The sequence below is a fragment of the Monodon monoceros genome, unplaced genomic scaffold (genome assembly GCF_005190385.1).
Source record: "Monodon monoceros isolate NGI ecotype Baffin Bay Population unplaced genomic scaffold, NGI_Narwhal_1 Super_Scaffold_21, whole genome shotgun sequence".
Classification (NCBI taxonomy): Eukaryota; Metazoa; Chordata; class Mammalia; order Artiodactyla; family Monodontidae; genus Monodon; species Monodon monoceros.
In genome coordinates, this window is record NW_021703778.1 from 25,741,920 (window position 1) to 25,761,786 (window position 19,867).

The following is a 19,867-nucleotide window of genomic DNA, read 5'->3' on the forward strand; positions in this document are numbered from 1 at the left end:
GTGTGTGTGTGTGTGTGTGTGTGTGTGTGTGTGTGTGTGTGTGTGTGAAATGGAGCAGAAAAGGAGAGGGAGTGGGAAGGAGAGGTGGAGAACCCCGCAGAAGTGTTCCCAGGCTGGTTCACTTGGAAGCTGAGGACAGGCGAGTCTTCCCTGTACTCTCTTCTTGCCTCCATCCAGCTGGAAAGTCCTCCAGTTCCCAGGGGGAGGCCAACTCCTTGGGGAAGAGGTTAATGTGATTCTTCCCTTCCTTCCAGGTTCTCGATTTTGAATTAACTCCAGAAGACATGAAAGCAATTGATGGTCTCAACAGAAATGTACGATATTATGATTTACTCTTGTAAGTGACTTGTATATATTTCACACACATTGTTTTCTTTTTTCTTTTTTATTGGAGTATAATTGCTTCACAACGTTGCGTTAGTTTCTGCTGTACAAAGAAGTGAATCAGGTATATGTATACATATATCCCCTTACAGATGAACCTATTTGCAGGGTAGGAATAGAGACGCGGATGTAGAGAACGGACTTGTGGACACGGGGGTTGGAGGTGGAGGGGTGGGGTGAATTGGGAGATTTCGATTGACATATATACACTACCATGTGTAAAATAGACAGCTAGTGGGAACCTGCTGTATAGCACAGGGAGCTCAGTTCGGTACTCTGTGATGACCTAGATGGGTGAGATGGCGGGGTGGGGTGGGAGGGAGGTCCACACACATTGTTTTCTGTAGCATGTAGGTCAGCAGAGAAACTGAGCTTCCCTAACCAGGAAGGCAGGCCTGATTTCCAGTGTAGGAGTAAACCAGGGCTTCCTGTAGACCTCAGACCAGAGGTTTCTTCCAGGGCTCAGTCTCTGACCTAACAGAAATGTGAGCAGGGCCCAGGACAACTCATAAGTAAAATCACCAAAGTTCACATTGTGGTGAATTCACTACCTTATGCCCCTCATCTCTGTGCCTGGTGTACTTCCTCTCAGGGGTGACGTACCCATTAGATACAGAAGGCACTGTGCCTACAGCCCACTATTCTTTTAGGGACGTAGGAAAATGTTTCACCTTTATTTTTTTTTAAATCAGGGGAAAATGATTTGTATTAGTAATGACTATGTAACAGTGAATCCAGCCTGGATACATTCATTTTTATCCTAACACAATTGTAAAATATCGTGTTAATATTTGTATGGAGGAGGAGCCCACAAAGGCCAATGTGCGTCAGTGCTGTGAAGGCACAGTGGGGCATGCTTCCACCCCCTCCCCTAAATGTCTGGTGGCTTTTCTCCCTAACGTGCATTTCTTTCCCAAGACATCATCCATTTCTTCCAAATTTATCTCTTCATTGGACCTTTTTCCCTATTATAACTCCATTTCCTCATCCTTGTAATCTCACCAAACTGAATTACAATTAGGTCATGAACTTAACTGGCCCTCCAGTGAGTGACTGCTGTGTGCTTTGCAGGATACATCCAGATAAGATCGTGTGGGAGTCTCTGGTTTCTTGATTTAAGACTTACCTCAGTGTTGCCCTTGTCCATCAGGAGTCCACCCCCTGGGGAGCCCCTACCTCTTCGACTTTGACTTAATTCACAAACATAGAATTCCATGTTCAATGACTGCCGGAGGATATCAGGACTGAAGAGAAAGAAGACTAATCAAACAGAGAAATTTGGAAGGGAGTTTAGAGAGAAGGGAATACAAATTATTGATAAAGATATAGTTTCAAATGAAAGATGTCAAAACGCTTTCTCTTGTTTGTAAAGCTATATCATGATTCAGAGAAAGGATATTATACATGAAAAAACAGGTGCAAAGTTACTTTTCTGTACTCAAATCTTTGAAGTATTCTTCTGTGTTCTCCTTATTAGGCTGTGAATGCCTAGACTTACTCATATTTGTGGACTCAGGTCAATGGAATGGCTCCTGGCACACAGAATTGCTCAGAATGCACTCTTTAATGAATTGAATGGAAAAAGACAAACTTAGAAAGAAAAGTAAAAACATGGAAAAAAAGGAAAACAGCAGTAATACTAATTCCTTGATAACCCGTGTTTTAATACATTATAAATTAAGAAAACAGTAATCCCTTTTTATCGGTATAGTTACTTATGTGTACATGATATCTCAAGAGATTAGAAGTTTTTTTAACAGAGCACCCTCTATTTTGGGGGGTGCTCAATGTTTGTGTGTTGGATGGATGTGTGAAAACGATCAGCAAGATTTTTACTGTGATTATTGTCATCATCCAGGGCCAAATGTTCCACCTGGGGCTGAAGTGACCTTAGCATTTCATCTATAGTTCTTAGACCTTCTTAGAAATTGTAATTCCAACCAAGGTAGATATCACTGTGGCTTTTATGTTGCATGTGAATGTGGGAACTGGATATGAAGACGCAGTTGACATATGGACCGGGAGCCTGCGTATATGTATGTTGTAAATGAGTTGGCTGTAAATTTAGAGTTTTAGAGCATCCTAACTGCATCCACAGAGGAACATTCTCCTTGACAAGTGTGAGACATAGTTAATAAAATTAATCTCCCTCCTTCTCTTTCAGCATTTCTGATCACCCTGACTATCCATATTCTGAAGAATATTGATTATGAGTGATCCGCCATGGTTGTATCAGAATTTATTGATTCTAGGGGTGTGGAGAGAATTGCTATAATCGTTGGAGCTAATTAAAATCTGTGTCTCTAGTTTAAGGCTTCTTGCATGTTTTGGTGTGTGTGAAATAATAAAGATTTCAAAGTAAGGATACTCGGGAGGGGGATCAAAAGGCAGAGTCGGAGGACCTTGAACTCACCTTCCTCCATGAAGACATCAAAACTACCATTACATATAGAGTAACTCTCACTGCAAACAACTTGGAGAGTAGCAGAATGGCTCTCTACAACCCAAGCTCTCAAGAAAGAACCTCACAGAGCCTAGTATGTGGGCAGGAGAAGCAATCCATTCAGGACCCACACCCCTAGCAGGTGACCCAAAGGAGTATAAACAGGCTCAGTGATCCTCCTTAAAGAGCGAGGGGTACAAGACCCATATTAGGCACCCCAGGTCTGAGGACTGGCGCTGGGAAGACGAGCCCCCTTGGCTGGTTTGAAAACCAGTGGGGCTTACCATAGGGCTGTAAGAAACCAAGACTCCATTCTTCAAGAGCGTGTACACAGACTTGATTGCTTTCAGTCCCAACAGAGACAGCAGATTGGATTCTGCTTGACGCTCTGACTGGTCTGCCAGGACTACCTCAGTGCATGCCAAAAGCCTCCTGCTCCATCCCCTCCTGCTCTGGCACTGGTCACTGCTAAGGCAGAGACAGCCATCACATGCACAGGGAGAAAGTGGTGGCAACTCAGAAGTGTGTCTCCAGCCCCTTGGGCCCTAGCCCTACCCCCAACAGGTCACCAGTTGCCATTGAGCCTAGAAGAAGCCTCAGCTCACACCTAACTCTGGCTCTAGTCCCTCTGACTCCAGCCCTATCTCCCAACAAAACAGCAGCTGCCAGCTCACCTAGGGAGAAGACATGGGCTGTGCTCACTTTAGATCCAGCTCTCCCACCAGTGCCACTGGTCACAGGCAGACCACATAGAGATGCTCCCACACAAGGACACACGGTTAGACTCTGGAATAGGTAACTGTTTGCCTAATCTCATAGAGACAAACAGAAAAGACCAAACAAATTAGAAGAAAAACACACATGTTCCAAATGAAATAACAAGATAAAACCTCAGGGAAAAAAGCCTATCGAAACTGAGATAAATAATTTACCTGATAGAAAACTCAAAGCAATAGTAATAAAAATGCTCACTGAATGTGGGAAGATAGTAAAGGAACACAATGAGAACCTCAAAGAACTAGAAAATATTAAAAAGATCCAATCAGAGCTGAAGGATACAGTAACTGAAATACAAAATACACCAGAAGGAATTAACAACAGGTTAGGTGACACAGAGAATGCTTTCACAACCTGGAAGACAGAATAATGGAAATCACTCAATCAGAGCAGCAATAAAGAATAAATTATTTTTCATAAGAACAGTTTAAGGGACCTCTAGGGTAGCATCAAGTGCACTAACACTAACACTTGCATTATAGGGGTCCTAGAAAGAGAAGAAAAGAGAGAAAGAGGCAGAAAATATATTGGATGAAATTATGGCAGAAAAGTTCCCAAATCTGAGAAGGCAAAAGATATCCAGGTGCAGGAATCACAGAGAGTCTCAAACAAGATGAAACCAAAGAGGCCCACACCCAGACATATCATAATTAAAATGGCAAAAGTTAAAAATAGAGAATTCTAAAGGCAGCAAGAGAAAAACGATGAGTCACATACCAGGAAAACCACATCAGGCTATCAGCTGATTTCTCAGTAGAAATATTGCAGGCCAGAAGGGAGTGGCATGATATATTTAAAGTGCTGAAAGGAAAAAAAAAAAAAACCTATGATCAAGGACACTCCACTCAGCAAAATTATCATTCAGAATTGAAGGAGAGCTAAAGAGTTTCCCAGACAAGCAAAAACTGAGTTTATCACCACTAAACTGACCCTACAAGAAATATTAGTGTCTCCCTTAAGTGAAAAAGAAAAGGCTATAACAAGAAATAAGAAAATATAAAAAGGGAAAAATCCCACTCGTAAAGCCAAATGCATAGTAAAGATGGTGCATCAACCACTTCAATAAACTAGTACAAATGTAAAAGACTAAATTAAATAGTTAAGGGATAGACAAGAAGATGTAAAACATGACATCAAAAATACAAAATGTCAGGATGGAGGGGTAAAATGTAGATCTTTTAGAATGTGTTAGAGCTTAAATGATATCAGTATAAAGCAAGTAGATATAGCTATAGGTTGACATATATAAACTTCATGGTAATAATACATCCAAAACCTACAGTAGAGGGCTCCCCTGGTGGCGCAGTGGTTGAGAGTCCACCTGCCGATGCAGGGGACACGGGTTCGTGCCCCGGTCTGGGAGGATCCCACATGCTGCGGAGCGACTGGGCCCGTGAGCCATGGCCACTGAGCCTGCGCATCCGGAGCCTGAGCTCCGCAATGGGAGAGGCCACAACAGTGAGAGGCCCGCGTACTGCAAAAAAAAATCCAAAACAACCACAAAAAAAAACCCTACAGTAGATACACAAAAATTAAAGAGAAAGTAACCCAAATATAACACAAATAAAGTTATCAAATCAAAAGATAACAGACTAAAAGAAGAATAAAAAGACAAGAAAAACTACAAAAACAACCAGAAAACAAGTAACAAAATGGCAATAAGTACAGTACTATCAGTCACTTTAAATGTCAATGGACTCAATCCTCCAATCAAAAGACATAGAGTGGCTGACTGGATAAAGAAATAAGAACAGTATACATGCTGCCTTCAAGAGCCTCACTCCAGAGCTAAAGACATGCGCAGAATGAAAGTCAGGGGATGGAAAATATCCTCCATGCAAATGGAGGCAAAAACAAAACAAAAACCTGTTCTAGCAATACCCATATCAGACAAAGTAGACTTTAAAACAAAGTCCATAATAAAAAACAAATAAGGGCATTATATAATGATAAAGGCATCAATCGAAGAAGAGTCTATAACATTTGTGAACAAATATGCATTTAATTTAGAAGTACCTACATATATAAAGCAAATATTAACAGACCTAAATAGAGAAATTGACAGGAATACAATAATAGTAGGGGACTTTAACACTCGACTTACATCAAAGCTTAGAGGATCTATGCAGAAAATCAATACGGAAAAACTGGACTTAAACAATACATTAGACCAGTTGGACTTAACAGATATTTAAAGGACATTCCATCCAAAAACAGCAGGAAACAAATTCTTTGCAAGTGCACATGGAACATTCTCCAAGATAGATCACATTCTAGGCCACAGAAGAAGTCTCAGTAAATGTAAGATGATGGAAATTGTATCAAGAGGCTTTTCTGATTGCAACGTGAAATTAGAAATCAATTATAGAAAGTAAAATTAAACAAACAATAAGTGGAGACTAAGCAATATGCTACTAGAAAACCAATGGTCATTGAAGAAATCAAAGAGGAAATAAAGAAATCCCTTGAGACAAATGAAAATGGACACACAATTTCCAAAATCACAGCTTAGCATTTTGCTGACATCACTGTACATGTTAAATTTTATTTGGCTTCATAACATTCCATTGTATCAATGTTTCATGATTTCCCTAACTCCTCCCAAATTTATTATAATTTAACTTGTTTACAGGTTTTTCCTTTATGGATAATGTTGAGCAAGATAATAAGTTATACAAAATATTTATCTTTTGGGGGGAGTTACATTGTGATAGTTCTTTAAAAGTTATACACTGGGTGAAAGATATAACCCCTCCAACAGTCTGTTTGCATACTGCAAAAACTATCAATAATTAACCTCCACTAAGCACCTTGCCAGCATGTCTTTTTTTTTGTTACCCTTTTCAGGATTGCACCCTTGTCAGGACTGGATATTCTTATTATAAAGCAAAGAAGAAGAAATGAAATAATTTTTTTCTGATTGAAAAGGTAAAAAAGCAAATTTTCTTTCATTGTGAAGTTTTATTTCTTTACTAAAGGTTAACATTTTGAAAAACGCTCATTAATCATTCCTTTAAATTGTGTGTGTATGTGTGTGTGTGTGGTGTAGCGTAGTGTAAGATAGCTAAGTGTTTCAAACGATGTTTGGTCAACAAGGGGCTTCGGGCTTCGTGGTGGTGCAGTGGTTGAGAGTCCGTCTGCCGATGCAGGGGACACGGGTTCGTGCCCCGGTCCGGGAAGATCCCACATGCCGCGGAGCGGCTGCGCCCGTGAGCCATGGCCTCTGAGCCTGTGCGTCTGGAGCCTGTGCTCTGCAACAGGAGAGGCCACAACAGTGAGAGGCCCGTGTACAGCTAAAAAAAAAAAGAATGGGCTTCATCATTGGAAAAACAAGAAAGATATTGGTATGTGGAGGTTTCTAGTCCAGCATATGGTTAATAATTGTTCAACATTCTCTTATAATACTTTACAATAATGTAAGTGTATCTGGAATTTAAAATTTACTCATTAAAAATGAGTTAAAATTTTGCAAAACATTAATGATGTCTTTATTATTTTATAACACTTTACTTAAGACCACACTGATAGAAGTACAACCAAGTTAACTGGCTTCAATTCTCTTCTTACTCCATGGGTACTGCTTTAACCTTGCTTCTCCTCCAATATATTTCCTAATAGCTGGTCAGTACAGTTGGGTTGTTACCTTCCTGTTATTCATAACCTGTGAGGGCAGAAGAAAAAATCAGTGTCTGCTTAGTCAGAGGAGCAACAGGTAATGGATCCAAATGCCAGTGTTTGGAACTTAATGATGGTCATGTCATTCCTGTATGGAATTTGACACCTATGCACCTGAGGAGGTAACAATAGTAGTTTGGGGTTGAGGATTCAAAAGAAAATAGACTTAATATCAGTGGAAACCAATGTGGGTTATCAAGTCATTGAGTTCCTGTGTGGCTCTGGGAGGCCCATTTTGTTCTACTAACCAGGCTAGAACCATCCCCTATGAAAGGGGAGAAAGTATTCAGTCTTCACTCCACATCAGGGCCTGATCATACAGCCACCTACCAATTATTCTGGGTTTCCCTCCAGTTTGCATCTCTTTCCCAGCTTGGCAGAAGAGGTAAAACTCAGCTGTCAAGGACACTGTCAGTTGCTTTGCTTAGAGATTGATTGTAATGGGAGTGGTTTCTCTGTATATTTCATCAATTCAAGATTCCTTTCCTCCTTCCAGGAAGACATAACCCAGAGAAATAGTTGATGTAAAAGGTCCTGAAGATGAGGTGCTGGGAAAATGATAGGAGAGAATTGCTGGGCATCTATGGGGTAGCCTGCTGAGTGCCAGGTGAGAAATACTCCACCTGTGTTTTGCCTTGTACTATTGTTACTGCTTGGAAACTTATCTTGAATAGAACATATAATATCATTTGTATGAATAAGCCACAATCTTATAGGGCAAGGTCTCAGTTCTTGGTCCTTGTTACTGTATTTTGATTGAAACATAATTTAAGTGCTTGGACATAAGAGAGGCTAGTGGACAAGTCTCTAGACTGGAAGTCAGAAAGTTTGCTGTCCATCTTGTCTTTAGAGTATGTAGTTGTATGACAAAGGACTGGTCCTTAAACTTTGAGTCTCACTTTTCTCCTCTGGAAATACAGAAAGAAATATTCAGAGACTCTTTACAAAAGAAGATATTCAGATGGCAAATATGCATATGAAAATTTGCCCAACATCATTTGGAATAGGAAACTAAAAAAAAATAATAAATAAATAAGATTCTCCTACACACCTATTACAATGACCAAATTCAAAACAGTGACAGCACCAAATGCTGACAAGGATGTGGAGCAACAGGACCTTTCATTCATTGCTGCTGGGAATGCAAAGTGGTACCACTACTTTGGAGGAAAGTTTGGGGTTTCTTACAAAACTAAACATACTCTTACTATGTGATCCAGCAACTGTGTTTTTGGGTATTTACCTAAATAAGTTGAAAGCTTATATCCACAAAAATCCTTGCACATGGATGATTATACTAGCTTTTAATAATTGCCAAGTTATAGAGGTTCATTGGGTATGGATACATAATTTTATCCATCAGTAGAATATTATTCAGTGATAAGAAATAAACTATCAAGACATAAAAAGACACGGAGGAAACTTAAATGCATATTGCTATGTGAAAAAAGAGTGCCTTAAAAGGCTACATACTCTATGCTTCCAACCGTATGACATTCTGGAAAATGCAAAATATAGAGACAGTAAAAAGATCAATGTTGCCAGGGGTTTGGAGGAAGAGAGAAAGGGAAGGATGGGTAGTGGAGCATGTAGGATTTTTAGGGTGGTGAAACTATTCTGTATTATGTATACAGTAATGGTGGATACATGTCAATACACATTTTTCAGCATGCATAGAGCTGTTGTACAACAAAAAGTGTGAACCATAATGTAATCTATGCGCCCTAGTTAATAGTAATGTATCAATATTGGCTCATCTGTTGTAACAAATGTCCCACAGTAATGCAAAATGCTAATAACAGGGCAAAGTGGGGGGCGGGGAGAGGGGGTATGAGAACTTGCAGTACTTTGTATACAATTTCCCTGTCACTCTAAAACTACTCTAAAAATAGTCTCTTATTAAAAATAAACAATGTATTGTCCAATTTTTATTCTTTCTAACAGTTTGTTACCTTTAATTAAAAAAAAAAACTTTTTTGAGAGTCTAAGAGTCAGATTTTGTGCTTATCTCATGACAACACTGTTAAAGGATTTGATACACCTGTAGTCAAATTGTCAGTGTTTCTAATAGTTCTCAGGTCTATGGAGGTGAACTGGAATGGGAAATAGGCCATTCTTTGGTCATCATCTACGTCTTAGCAAAGTAGGTTAGAAGGTTTCCAGGCTTATTCACATGAGACTGTGTGGAATAGTTTTGGAGAAACTCATTTTCAAAGGGGCATTTCCCTCCTAAGGAAAGTGGAATCAGACCTCAAGGAACTTTCCATTTCTGTGAATTTACTTGCTTATCTCTGCTCTTTTGTGGCAGCTCTCTTTGTCCAGACATTTCCTGCCTGCACAGCATTTAGAGATGTCAAAATTCTTTCATAACCTGCACAGCAAAGTAACTATTTCATTCCATGCTGACTTGCAGTACCACAAAGATAAAGAATAGATATTCCCTGGACCTATAGGAAGTTTCAAGATAAAGCCTGAGATGGCATGGCTTATGAATGGCACCCATGCCCAAGGCAGACTGAAAGAATAGCTTTGTGGTTGTAGAACTGAGCCAACTGGGACAAAATTCCTAGTTTGGTGATAATTTCTGTATTTTATTCTTTGGAATCAAAGCTGTCAAAAACAGTCTTTGCCAACAAGAGCCCATGGAAATTGCAATTCCAAACACTATGGGCTTGAGATATCATGGAATTCATTCAAGAGATTCAGCTAGGATACTCCCAGTAAAATACTAAAAGGTCATACCAATATTGGCCTATTTGGAATTGATGTTAGGAAACCTGACATTTGGACTGCAATAATCCTGAATCTTAACATAAGACCTGGAACCACAAGAGTTACCACAAAACCCCAAGACATGCAGGCACAAGATTGTTTCTCAAATGAAAAATAACGTTGCAAATGAGGGAATCTACCACCATAGAACAGAACCAAAAGATGTAACAAATAGGAAAAAATATCACACAAGAAGACATAAAAATAATAATGTAATATGAGCATGATGTAAAAATAATGTGGTTTGGCATTCTCAAAGGAAATTAAGAAGGGACAAACATTTATGAAAAGAGAAGAAAACTAAGTAAGTAAAAAACAAAAAGACAGTTGGGAGAAACAACTAATTGGAAGTCTTACGAAAAATAAATTATCTGAATGAAAAAGGGAAAACTTCAATAGATGCAAGAAGCAGGAGATTAGACACAACAGCTGTTAATTTTTATTTAAATGAGTGATTTTTTTTTTTTTTTTTTTTTTTTTTGCGGTACGCGGGCCTCTCACTGTTGTAGCCTCTGCCGTTGCAGAGCACAGGCTCCGGACGCGCAGGCTCAGCAGCCATGGCTCACGGGCCCAGCCGCTCCGCGGCATGTGGGATCTTCCCGGACCGGGGCACGAACCCGTGTCCCCTGCATCGGCAGGCGGACCCTCAACCACTGCGCCAGCAGGGAAGCCCGAGTGATTGTTTTTAACACCTATTTGATGCCTCTTTATCTGGAAGAGACAAATTCTAAACCTGAAATGAGTGAATCAATGAATTTGTCTGTTTGAATCTTCTTTTCCAGTTTAGATGCCTTTTATTTCTTTTTCTTGTCTCACTGATCTGGGTTAAGACTTCCAATACTATGTTGAGTAAGAGTGGTGAGAGTGAGCATCCTTGCATTGTTCCTGATCTTAGAGGGATAGTCTTCATTTTTTCACCATTTAGTATAATGTTTGCTGTGGGTTTGTCATATATGGCCTTTATTATGTTCAGGTGCATTCCTTTTATACCCATTTTTTTGACAGTTTTTACTATAAATGAGTATTGAATCTTAGATGCATTTTCTGCATCTATTGAGATGAACATATGGTTTCCATCCTTCATTTTGTTAACATGGTGAATCATTGTTTTATTTGTGAATATTGAATCATCCTTGCATCCCTGGAATAAATCCCACTTGATCATGATGTATGATCCTCTTAATGTATTGTTGTATTCAGTTTGCTAATATTTTTCTGAGGATTTTTGCATCTATGTTTATCAGAGATATTGGCCTGTAATTTTCTTTTTCTTTATGTTGTCTTTGTCTAGTCTGATATCAGGGTAATGTTGGCCTCATAAAATGAGTTAGGAAGTGTTCCCTCTTCAATTTTTTCTAAGATTGTGAGAAGGATGAGGAGTTAAATATTCGTTGAATGTTTGGTAGAATTCACCTATGAAACTGTATGGTCCTGGATTTTTGTTTCTTGGGAGGTTTTTGATTACCGTTTCGATCTCTTTGCTAGTGATCAGTTTATTCAAATTTTCTATTTCATCATAATTCAGTCTGGGAAGGTTGCGTGATGCTAAGAATTTGTGCATTTCTTCTAGGTTGTCCAATATGTTGTCATATAACTGCTCATAATATTCTCTTATAATCCATTGAATTCCTGTGATATCTGTTGTTATTTCTCTTTTTTTCTGATTTTATTTATCAGAGACTTCTCTTTTTTTCTTAGTCTAGTTAAAAGCTTGTCAATTTTGTTTATCTTTCCAAAGAACTAGCTCTTAGTCACTGATATTTCTATTGTCTTTTTAGTCTGTCTGTATTTCACTTAGCTCTGATTTTTATTTTCTTCCTTCTACTGACTTTGGGCTTCATTTGTTCTAGGTTTTTAGTTCCTTTAGGTATAAGTTTAGTTTGTCTATTTGAGATTTTTCTTGTTTCTTGAGGTGGATCTGTATTGCCATAAACTTCCCTCCCATTACCACTTTTGCTGCATCCCATAGATTTTGGTACACTGTATTCTCATTTTCATTTGTCTTCAGGTAATTTTTGATTTCTCTTTTGATTTCTTCATTGAAAAGAAGAAATCAAAACTTGTTTACTAGCATGTTGTTCAGTCTCCACATATTTGTGATTTTTCTAGCTTTCTTGCTGTAGCTGATTTCTAGCTTCAGACCATAGTTATCAGAAAAGATGCTTGATATGATTTCAATCTTCTTAAATTTATTGAGACTTATTTTGTGTCCCAACATATGGTCTGTCCTTGAGAAAGTCCCATGTGCACTTGAGAAGAATGTGTATTCTGCTGCATTTGGATGGAATGTTCTGTACAAATTTATCAAATCCATCTGGTCTTATGTTTAATTTAAGGCCTCTGTTTCCTTGTTGACTTTATGTCTGCATGACCTATTCATTGACATAAGTGAGGTGTTAGCTATTATTGTGCTGCCATCAATTCCTCCCTTTAGGTCTGTTAATAATTTATGTGTTTGGTGCTCCTATGTTGGGTGCATATATATTAATCACTGTTATGTCTTTGTGATGAATTGTTCCCTTTATCATTATATAATATCCGTCTTTGTCTCTTGTTACCTTTTTAAGCTTGAGGTCTATTTCCTCTGATATGAGTATGGCTACACCTGCTTTCTTTTGGCTGCTATTTGCTTGGAGTATCATTTTCCAACCCTTCACTTTTAGCCTGTGTTTGTTTTTAGAGCTGAGGTGAGTCTCCGGGAGGTAGCATATAGATGGGTCTGGTTTTTAATCCAGCCAGCCACTCTGTGTCTTTTGATTGGTGAATTCAATCCATTTACATTTAGGGTGATTATTGGTAGATGAGGACTTAGTAATGCCATGTTATCTTTTGTTTTCTCGTAGCTCTTTATCTCCATTATTTCTTTTTTCTTGTGTTCTGTCTCCCATTTTGGTTTGGTGGTTTTCTATGGTGTTTTTCAGTTTCTTTCTTTTTTTTTAAATGTTTCATGTCTCTGCTCTGGGTTTATGTTTTGTGGTTACCACGAGGTTTGCATACATCTCATAGATAAAATAGTCCTTTTCCTGCTGATAGCATCTATTTTCATTTGCCTATACAAGTTCTGTTCTTTTCCACTTCCCTTTTATGTTTTTCTTGCCTCAAATTATCCCTTTTATGTTGTGAGTTTGTTACCAAATTGAAGTAGCTATAGTTATTTTTTCTGCTTTTTCTCCCTTTTAACCTTTATGCTATAATAAAGCATTTTTTAAAAATCTATTCTGATATAGAGTTTCAACTTTCTGATTAACTCTGTCTATTTATCACCTTGCTCAAAGTTTTGCCTTTTTGTTTCTGGTACAAGAGCTCCTTTTGACATTTCTTGTAAAGCAGGAAAATTTGATGAACGTCCTCAACTTTTGTTTGTCTGGGAAAATCTTTATTTTGCCTTCATATCTGAATGATAACTTTGCTGGGTATTCTTGGCTGACAGTTTTTATCTTTCAGTATTTTGAAAATGTCATTCCACCCTTCTCCCTTCCCCTCAGCCTATTAAGTTTCTGTTGAGAAATCTGCTGATAGCCTAATGGAGGTTCCTTTGTAGGTTACCATCCTTTGTTCCCTGGCTGCCATTTTCTTTGTTGTTGACTTTTGACAGGCTTTTTCGTGTTTTTTTTTTTTGCGGTACGTGGGCCTCTCACTGCTGCGGCCTCTCCCGTTGCAGAGCACAGGCTCCGGACGCCCAGGCTCAGCGGCCATGGCTCACGGGCCCAGCTGCTCTGCGGCATGTGAGATCTTCCCAGACCGGGGCACGAACCCGTGTCCCCTGCATCGGCAGGCGAACTCTCAACCACTGCGCCACCAGGGAAGCCCTGACAGTTTTAATATAACCTTGGAGAAGGTCTTTTTTCAAATATAATATGGGCTGATTAACTGAGTCCCCTACTTATTTTCCCAGAGTCTTGGTGAATCCAAGAGCCCTGTAACCCCACCTACCACAATGGATTGTCGTAAATGCAGAGGGAAGAAAGAGAAAAGAAGGTGTGAAGGATTTTCAGAGGACTTCCTCCCCTTAGTGGTCAGGGGTGAAAAGTTAACCAATGAAGTAACATTTTTCTCATTGCTCACATGATTCATATCATGGTATCAGTAGTTTTAGCTCTATAAATGACAGCCTAATTGTACCCATATTAGGACAGCCAATACTCTCCAATGGAATATACTGTCTGGGTAAATTCTGCATTTCCAAATCAGACTCAGAGCTGTTCCTGAAAGACAGATTCATGGCTGTTTTCACATTTCGAGAAGGGTTAGTGTTTGCCGTGTGGAACATCAGAGATGATTTTGTTCCCTTTCTCTAATATTTAAAACTGTGCTTGACTGTTTCCTCTTTGATTGTAATACATAATTTTGTGTATGACTTTAATTGTGGCATAGAGAGGTTCAAAAACAGTGTGGTGCCAATCAGCACCTATGTGTAAGTGTTGCAAAGAAAAATCAAGGGCAGATGAGCATGTAAATACCTTCCCAGTGTCCTCTGGGAAACTGTCTCAGTGTTTACGTCTGCTTTTTCACGTTCAAGGTTGGATATATACTAGATATCCACTTAGAGGTAAGTACCAAAATCTTTACATAGAGGAAATAATTTTCTGAAGTCAGGGATTCTCCCTTTCTTGGTGTGGAACCATGTCCAGTAACTCAACAGTGAATTATAGTACATACCTCTTGGTCTTCTTTTTTTTTTTTACAACATTTCACAACATTTACAATATTGTGTTAGTTTCAGGTGTACAGCTAAGTGAATCTGTTATACATGTACATATATCCACTCTTTTTTAGATTATTTTCCCATATAGGTTATAACAGAGTATTGAGTAGAGTTCTCTGTGCTATACAGTAGGTCCTTGCTAGTTATCTATCTTATATATAGTAGGGTGTACATGTCACCTCTTGGTCTTTTAAGTGATTATATTGACTGGTTTATCCTTTGCTGTCTCTGTAATTTGATATTGCTTACTGAATTATTTTATTTATACATAAAGAAAAAAGATAAGTATATAATTTTAAATATATACTTAAATGATCATATATTTGCTTTTTCGTTGAATTTTTTCTTTTTGCCCTTTTTGTCCCCCATGCCCTCTTTTTCCCCCTTCACTCGTTTCAGCAACACTTCACAATAATGAATGTTAACAGCTTAATATGCACTTCCTATATTTTCTCCAGGCTTATATAATATATACCTATATATACATTTATATACACAAACATATATGTATGTATATATGTACACAAATACAACATATGGAAATTATTTGTCATGTTTTAACAAAACCAGATCCTGTGTTCAGCACATGGAAATTCCTCCAAGTGCATTAGCAGAGCAAATATTACATGGAGTGAAGTCACTGTAATTATTTACTGATTTTCTTATGGGTGAGTGTTCACTTGGTTCTGGGTGTGGCACTAAATATGGTTATGTAAAATATCCTTATACATGTGCCATTACACAGGCACTTTCATTTCTGGGGATCAGGATTTATGAGTTAAAGTGTATATGAAATTTTAATTTCAATAGTTGTTGGCAGATTGCTTTTCACATTTAATCTCACATACCTAGCTACAATATACGAAATTACATTCTTATACACACTGCTACCCAATAGATACTATGACTCATTTAAATTTTGCCAGTCAGGTGGCTATAAACTGAAATCTCTTTTGTTACTTTAACTTGCTTTTCTCTAACGACTAGTGAATCTTTTACTATGCTCGCGGACATTTGGGTTTGTATTATTATTTGCAATTTATCTTTATAGCCTCAGTCAAATTTTTATAAATTACTTGTCTTTTGCTCTATCAGCTCCCTGTTATCTAGTTTATAAATATTTTCCAAATTTATCATTTTCCTATTAACTCTGTTAAAAGTTTGGATTTTTATATAGCCAAATATGTTTATTTCTCCTTTCATAGCATTTGATTTTCTGGTCTATTTAACAAGCTCTTCTCTCAGACAAGATTATGTCTTAAAGTTTCTTGTATTTTTCTCCTCATTTTTCACACTTTATGTCACTTACGTATTTGGAATTTATTTACAGTTGACCTTTGAACAACACAGTTTTGAACCATGTGAGGCCAAGTGGCTTTTTTTCAGTAAATCTGTACCACACTAGTAATCCATGGTTGGTCGAATCTACAGAGGCAGAGCTGCGGATATAAAAGGGAGACTGCAAAGTTATGTGTGGATTTTCAACAGTGCTTGGGTTGGCGCCCCTAACCCCTGCATTGTTGGAGGGTTAACTGCATATATACGGTGTATTTGTCTTCTGTTCCATCAATGACAAAAGTCTTTAGTATATTCTAGTAAATTTTTTTTACTAGAATCTCTGTATTTGTTAATATATTTGCATCCTCCAAGATGTTTTTACTATAGTCAATTCTAAACTATGTATATTTTCACAGTAACATTTTTCAAATTAGCAGGGTTTTTCTTATTAATTAATTAATTTTTGCTGTGTTGGGTCTTCGTTTCTGTGCGAGGGCTTTCTCTAGTTGTGGCAAGCGGGGGCCACTCGTCATCGCGGTGCGCGGGCCTCTCACTATCGCGGCCTCTCTTGTTGCAGAGCACAGGCTCCAGACGCGCAGGCTCAGCAGCTGTGGCTCACGGGCCTAGTTACTCCACAGCACGTGGGATCCTCCCAGACCAGGGCTCGAACCCGTGTTCCCTGCATTAGCAGGCAGATTCTCAACCGCTGCGCCACCAGGGAAGCCCCGCAGTAACATCTTTTTTATTATCAGATTTTAATGAAATGATATTAGTATTTTGCAACACAAAAATTAGTGGGGTTTTTTTGAAAATTAACTTTATTTCTATGTTACCAGATCTTACAGTAAAACAATACTTTCAAAGATCAACCCAAAGAATTTACAGAGTGTCTTCAGGAAAAACGGCAGAATTGGAAGCACCAGGAATCCATCTCTCTACCTTGACAAAAATTATATTGGTAGAATCTGTCTGAAGTAAATATTTTGGAACTCTAGAATCTATTTGAAGGCTTGCTGCATCCAGAGCAAAGCTTGGCTGGTAAATTGCAGTTAGTACCAGTCAGTTACAGCCCTCAGGGTGGTGTTTACCCACCGCCCACCGTCCAGACCTGGGACAGGCAGCTGTGAGGAAGGAAACCGAGGTTCTGGTGTGATTTGCTGGATCCAGGGTGGGAAATAAGGAGCTTGTCTTCCACATATCAGTGTTCTGTGTTCTGATGGTAGGTTGCTGCTCTGATTGATGAGGTACAAACAAGGCTGCTGCCATTATTTTATATCTCACAAGCTGAAGTGGCTTCCCGGGGAACTAAATAAGCCATTTCTGCTTTGGGGGGCATTCAGAAAACACTTGTTTAAGGCATTAGCTTTCTGAAGGGGGTAGTGTCGATTTATGGCCCCTGTAGGCTACTTAGCTGTACAAAACAGATGCCAACGCAGTGATATTACAGAGTAGTTTAGCCAAATTCTCAAGAAAGCCATATATGAAAAAAGTCAAGGTAACATCATACTCAATGGTATGATGAAAGACTGAAAGCTTTCCTCCTAAGATCGAGAATGAAATAGGATGCCTATTTTTACCTCAGCTATTCAGCATCATACTGGACAGTCTAGCCAGAGCCATTAGACAAGAAAAAGAAATAAAAGCCATCCAAATTGGAAAGAAAGGGATAAACTATCTCTGATCACAGATGACATGATTCAACATACAGAAAACCCCAAAGAGTTCACAAGAAAACTACTAGAGCTAATAAATTCAGCAGAGTTGTAGGGTACAAGATAAATACAGATAAACACACAATCAGTTGTGGTTCTATACACCAACCCTGAACAATCCAAAAGGAAAATTTGTAACAGGTACATTGTTTTTGTTGGTTTTGGGTATAGATAGTGGTGGTGGTTCTACATCATTGTGAATATATTTAATGCCAGTGGATTGTACACTTAAGGGTGGTTAAAATGAAAAATATTATGTTATGTATATTTCATCACAATTACAAGATAATAATCTACGGAAAGATAATTATAGATATTATAATAATGTCAGCTAATTGTGTAGAGCAGAGATCCACAAACCATGGCCTGCAGGCACAACTCACTGCCTGGTTTTGAATAGTCCATGAGGTAAAAATGGTTTATACATTTTTCTAACGGCTGAAAAATCCAAAAGAAAAATAATATTTCATGACATATAAAATTATGTGAATTTCGGGCTTCCCTGGTGGCACAGTGGTTGAGAATCCGCCTGCCAATGCAGGGGACACGGATTCGTGCCCTGGTCTGGGAACATCCCACATGCCGCGGAGCAGCTGGGCCCGTGAGCCATGGCCGCTGAGCCTGTGCGTCTGGAGCCTGTGCTCCGCAACGGGAGAGGCCACAACAGTGAGAAGCCCGCGTACTGCAAAAAAAAAAAAATTATGTGAATTTCAACTTTAAGTATTCATAAAGGGTTTTTTTGAGCAAAAAATTAGCCCAAATTGCTGAATTTGGATGATTGATTTATGCTTAGTAGGGCCCTAGTATGGTTGACTCTCTGAGAATGATTCAAATCCAAGCCACTGATTATCAAACCAACTTCTCTTTTTATGGTAAAGCTTCACTTTCTACATGCTTTTTAAAATGTCCATGCATTTTGTCTTTCTCACAGGTTTTAGTATTGTTGCAATACTGGTATCTCCTGAATTGACATGACTTTTAGAGGTTCCATTTATCAATGTTTATATATATATATATTTTTATATTTATATTTAATTACCTCTTTATATTTATTTAATTTTATATTTTATTTTATATTTATTTTTATATTTAATTGCCTCTTTATATTTAATTTAATTTTTTATATTTAATTATATTTAATTACCTTTATATTTATTTAATTACCTCTCTTTATATTTAATTACCTCTCTTCCATGCTGTTGAACTCTTCTGGTACTTGGAGAATGTGACTGGCCATTAAAGTGTTTAACTTTCATTTTGTGTGAATAATTACAGATGGGATTGATTGTTCCTGTACTCAGCACACTTTTAGTACTGATTGGATTGCTTTCAATTTCCTGCTTACAAAAACAAAGTACACAACTCTACTTTATAATCTGACATTAGTATAGAAGAGAAATTACTCATTTAGATGAAGAGAAATTACTACACTTCCCTTCCCTAACATTAAAATCAGTGATAAATTAAATGTATTTTTTTGTTCATCCTTCTTTTGTATTTCAACTGTCTTTTCCTGAGCTTCATCTTAATTTTCTTTTCAGTATAATTATGAATTCATGGCTTTCCATAGACTCAATTTTTTCCAAATAACAATATTAATAACATTGCTTTCATTTTCGAATTGTCATAATTTCCAGCAGAATTCCCTCAGCAGATGCCATTTGTTACTAGTTGTTGCTGGCGCCAACGTAACCACCCCCGATTTTTGGCAACAACATAATATTCAGCCCTGTCCTAAATTTTCCTGATGCAAGATAAAAATAACCACTCTCTAAGAAGACAGATTTCTTTTAGAGGAAAATAGACTCTGGTCATTAGTATTGCACATGTGCTACTGGATATTATTTGCATCTTTTAGGAGAAATAGAGCTGGAAACATTATTTCAAAGGCATGAATTCATATAATTTTTCTAATTTAATATGTTATGTTTCTTACAGTGTGAAGGAGCTGTTTAAAGGAAATTAAAATAAAATGGAGGAATAAGCAGGCAAATAGGAACTCAGGTTTAAAGAATGTTGAGAATAAGTACTGAGGGGAGAACTGCAGAGAGGCTGAATCAAGGAGGTCTGTATCAAAGTCCACAAAATTAGGGTATTCCCTAATTGTACATTCCTTGGTGT

At 38.1% G+C, this 19,867-nt stretch overlaps 2 protein-coding genes across 5 annotated transcripts in view; both read left to right on the forward strand.

Moving 5' to 3' along the window:
* Positions 1-2,690, forward strand: part of LOC114904402 (dihydrodiol dehydrogenase 3) — a 14,299-nt gene extending 11,609 nt beyond the window's left edge. The window contains exons 8-9 of the mRNA XM_029238299.1: positions 255-337; positions 2,549-2,690. Coding sequence (XP_029094132.1) covers positions 255-337; positions 2,549-2,591 — 126 coding nt within the window. The 3' untranslated portion in view covers positions 2,592-2,690. The remainder of the gene's footprint in view (positions 1-254; positions 338-2,548) is intronic.
* Positions 2,691-6,455: 3,765 nt separating this feature from the next.
* Positions 6,456-19,867, forward strand: part of LOC114904401 (aldo-keto reductase family 1 member C3 homolog) — a 30,898-nt gene continuing 17,486 nt past the window's right edge. For all 4 annotated transcript variants that reach the window (XR_003795950.1, XM_029238295.1, XM_029238297.1 and 1 more), the window contains exon 1: positions 6,456-6,532. The gene's annotated coding sequence lies outside the window, so the exon portion shown is untranslated. The remainder of the gene's footprint in view (positions 6,533-19,867) is intronic.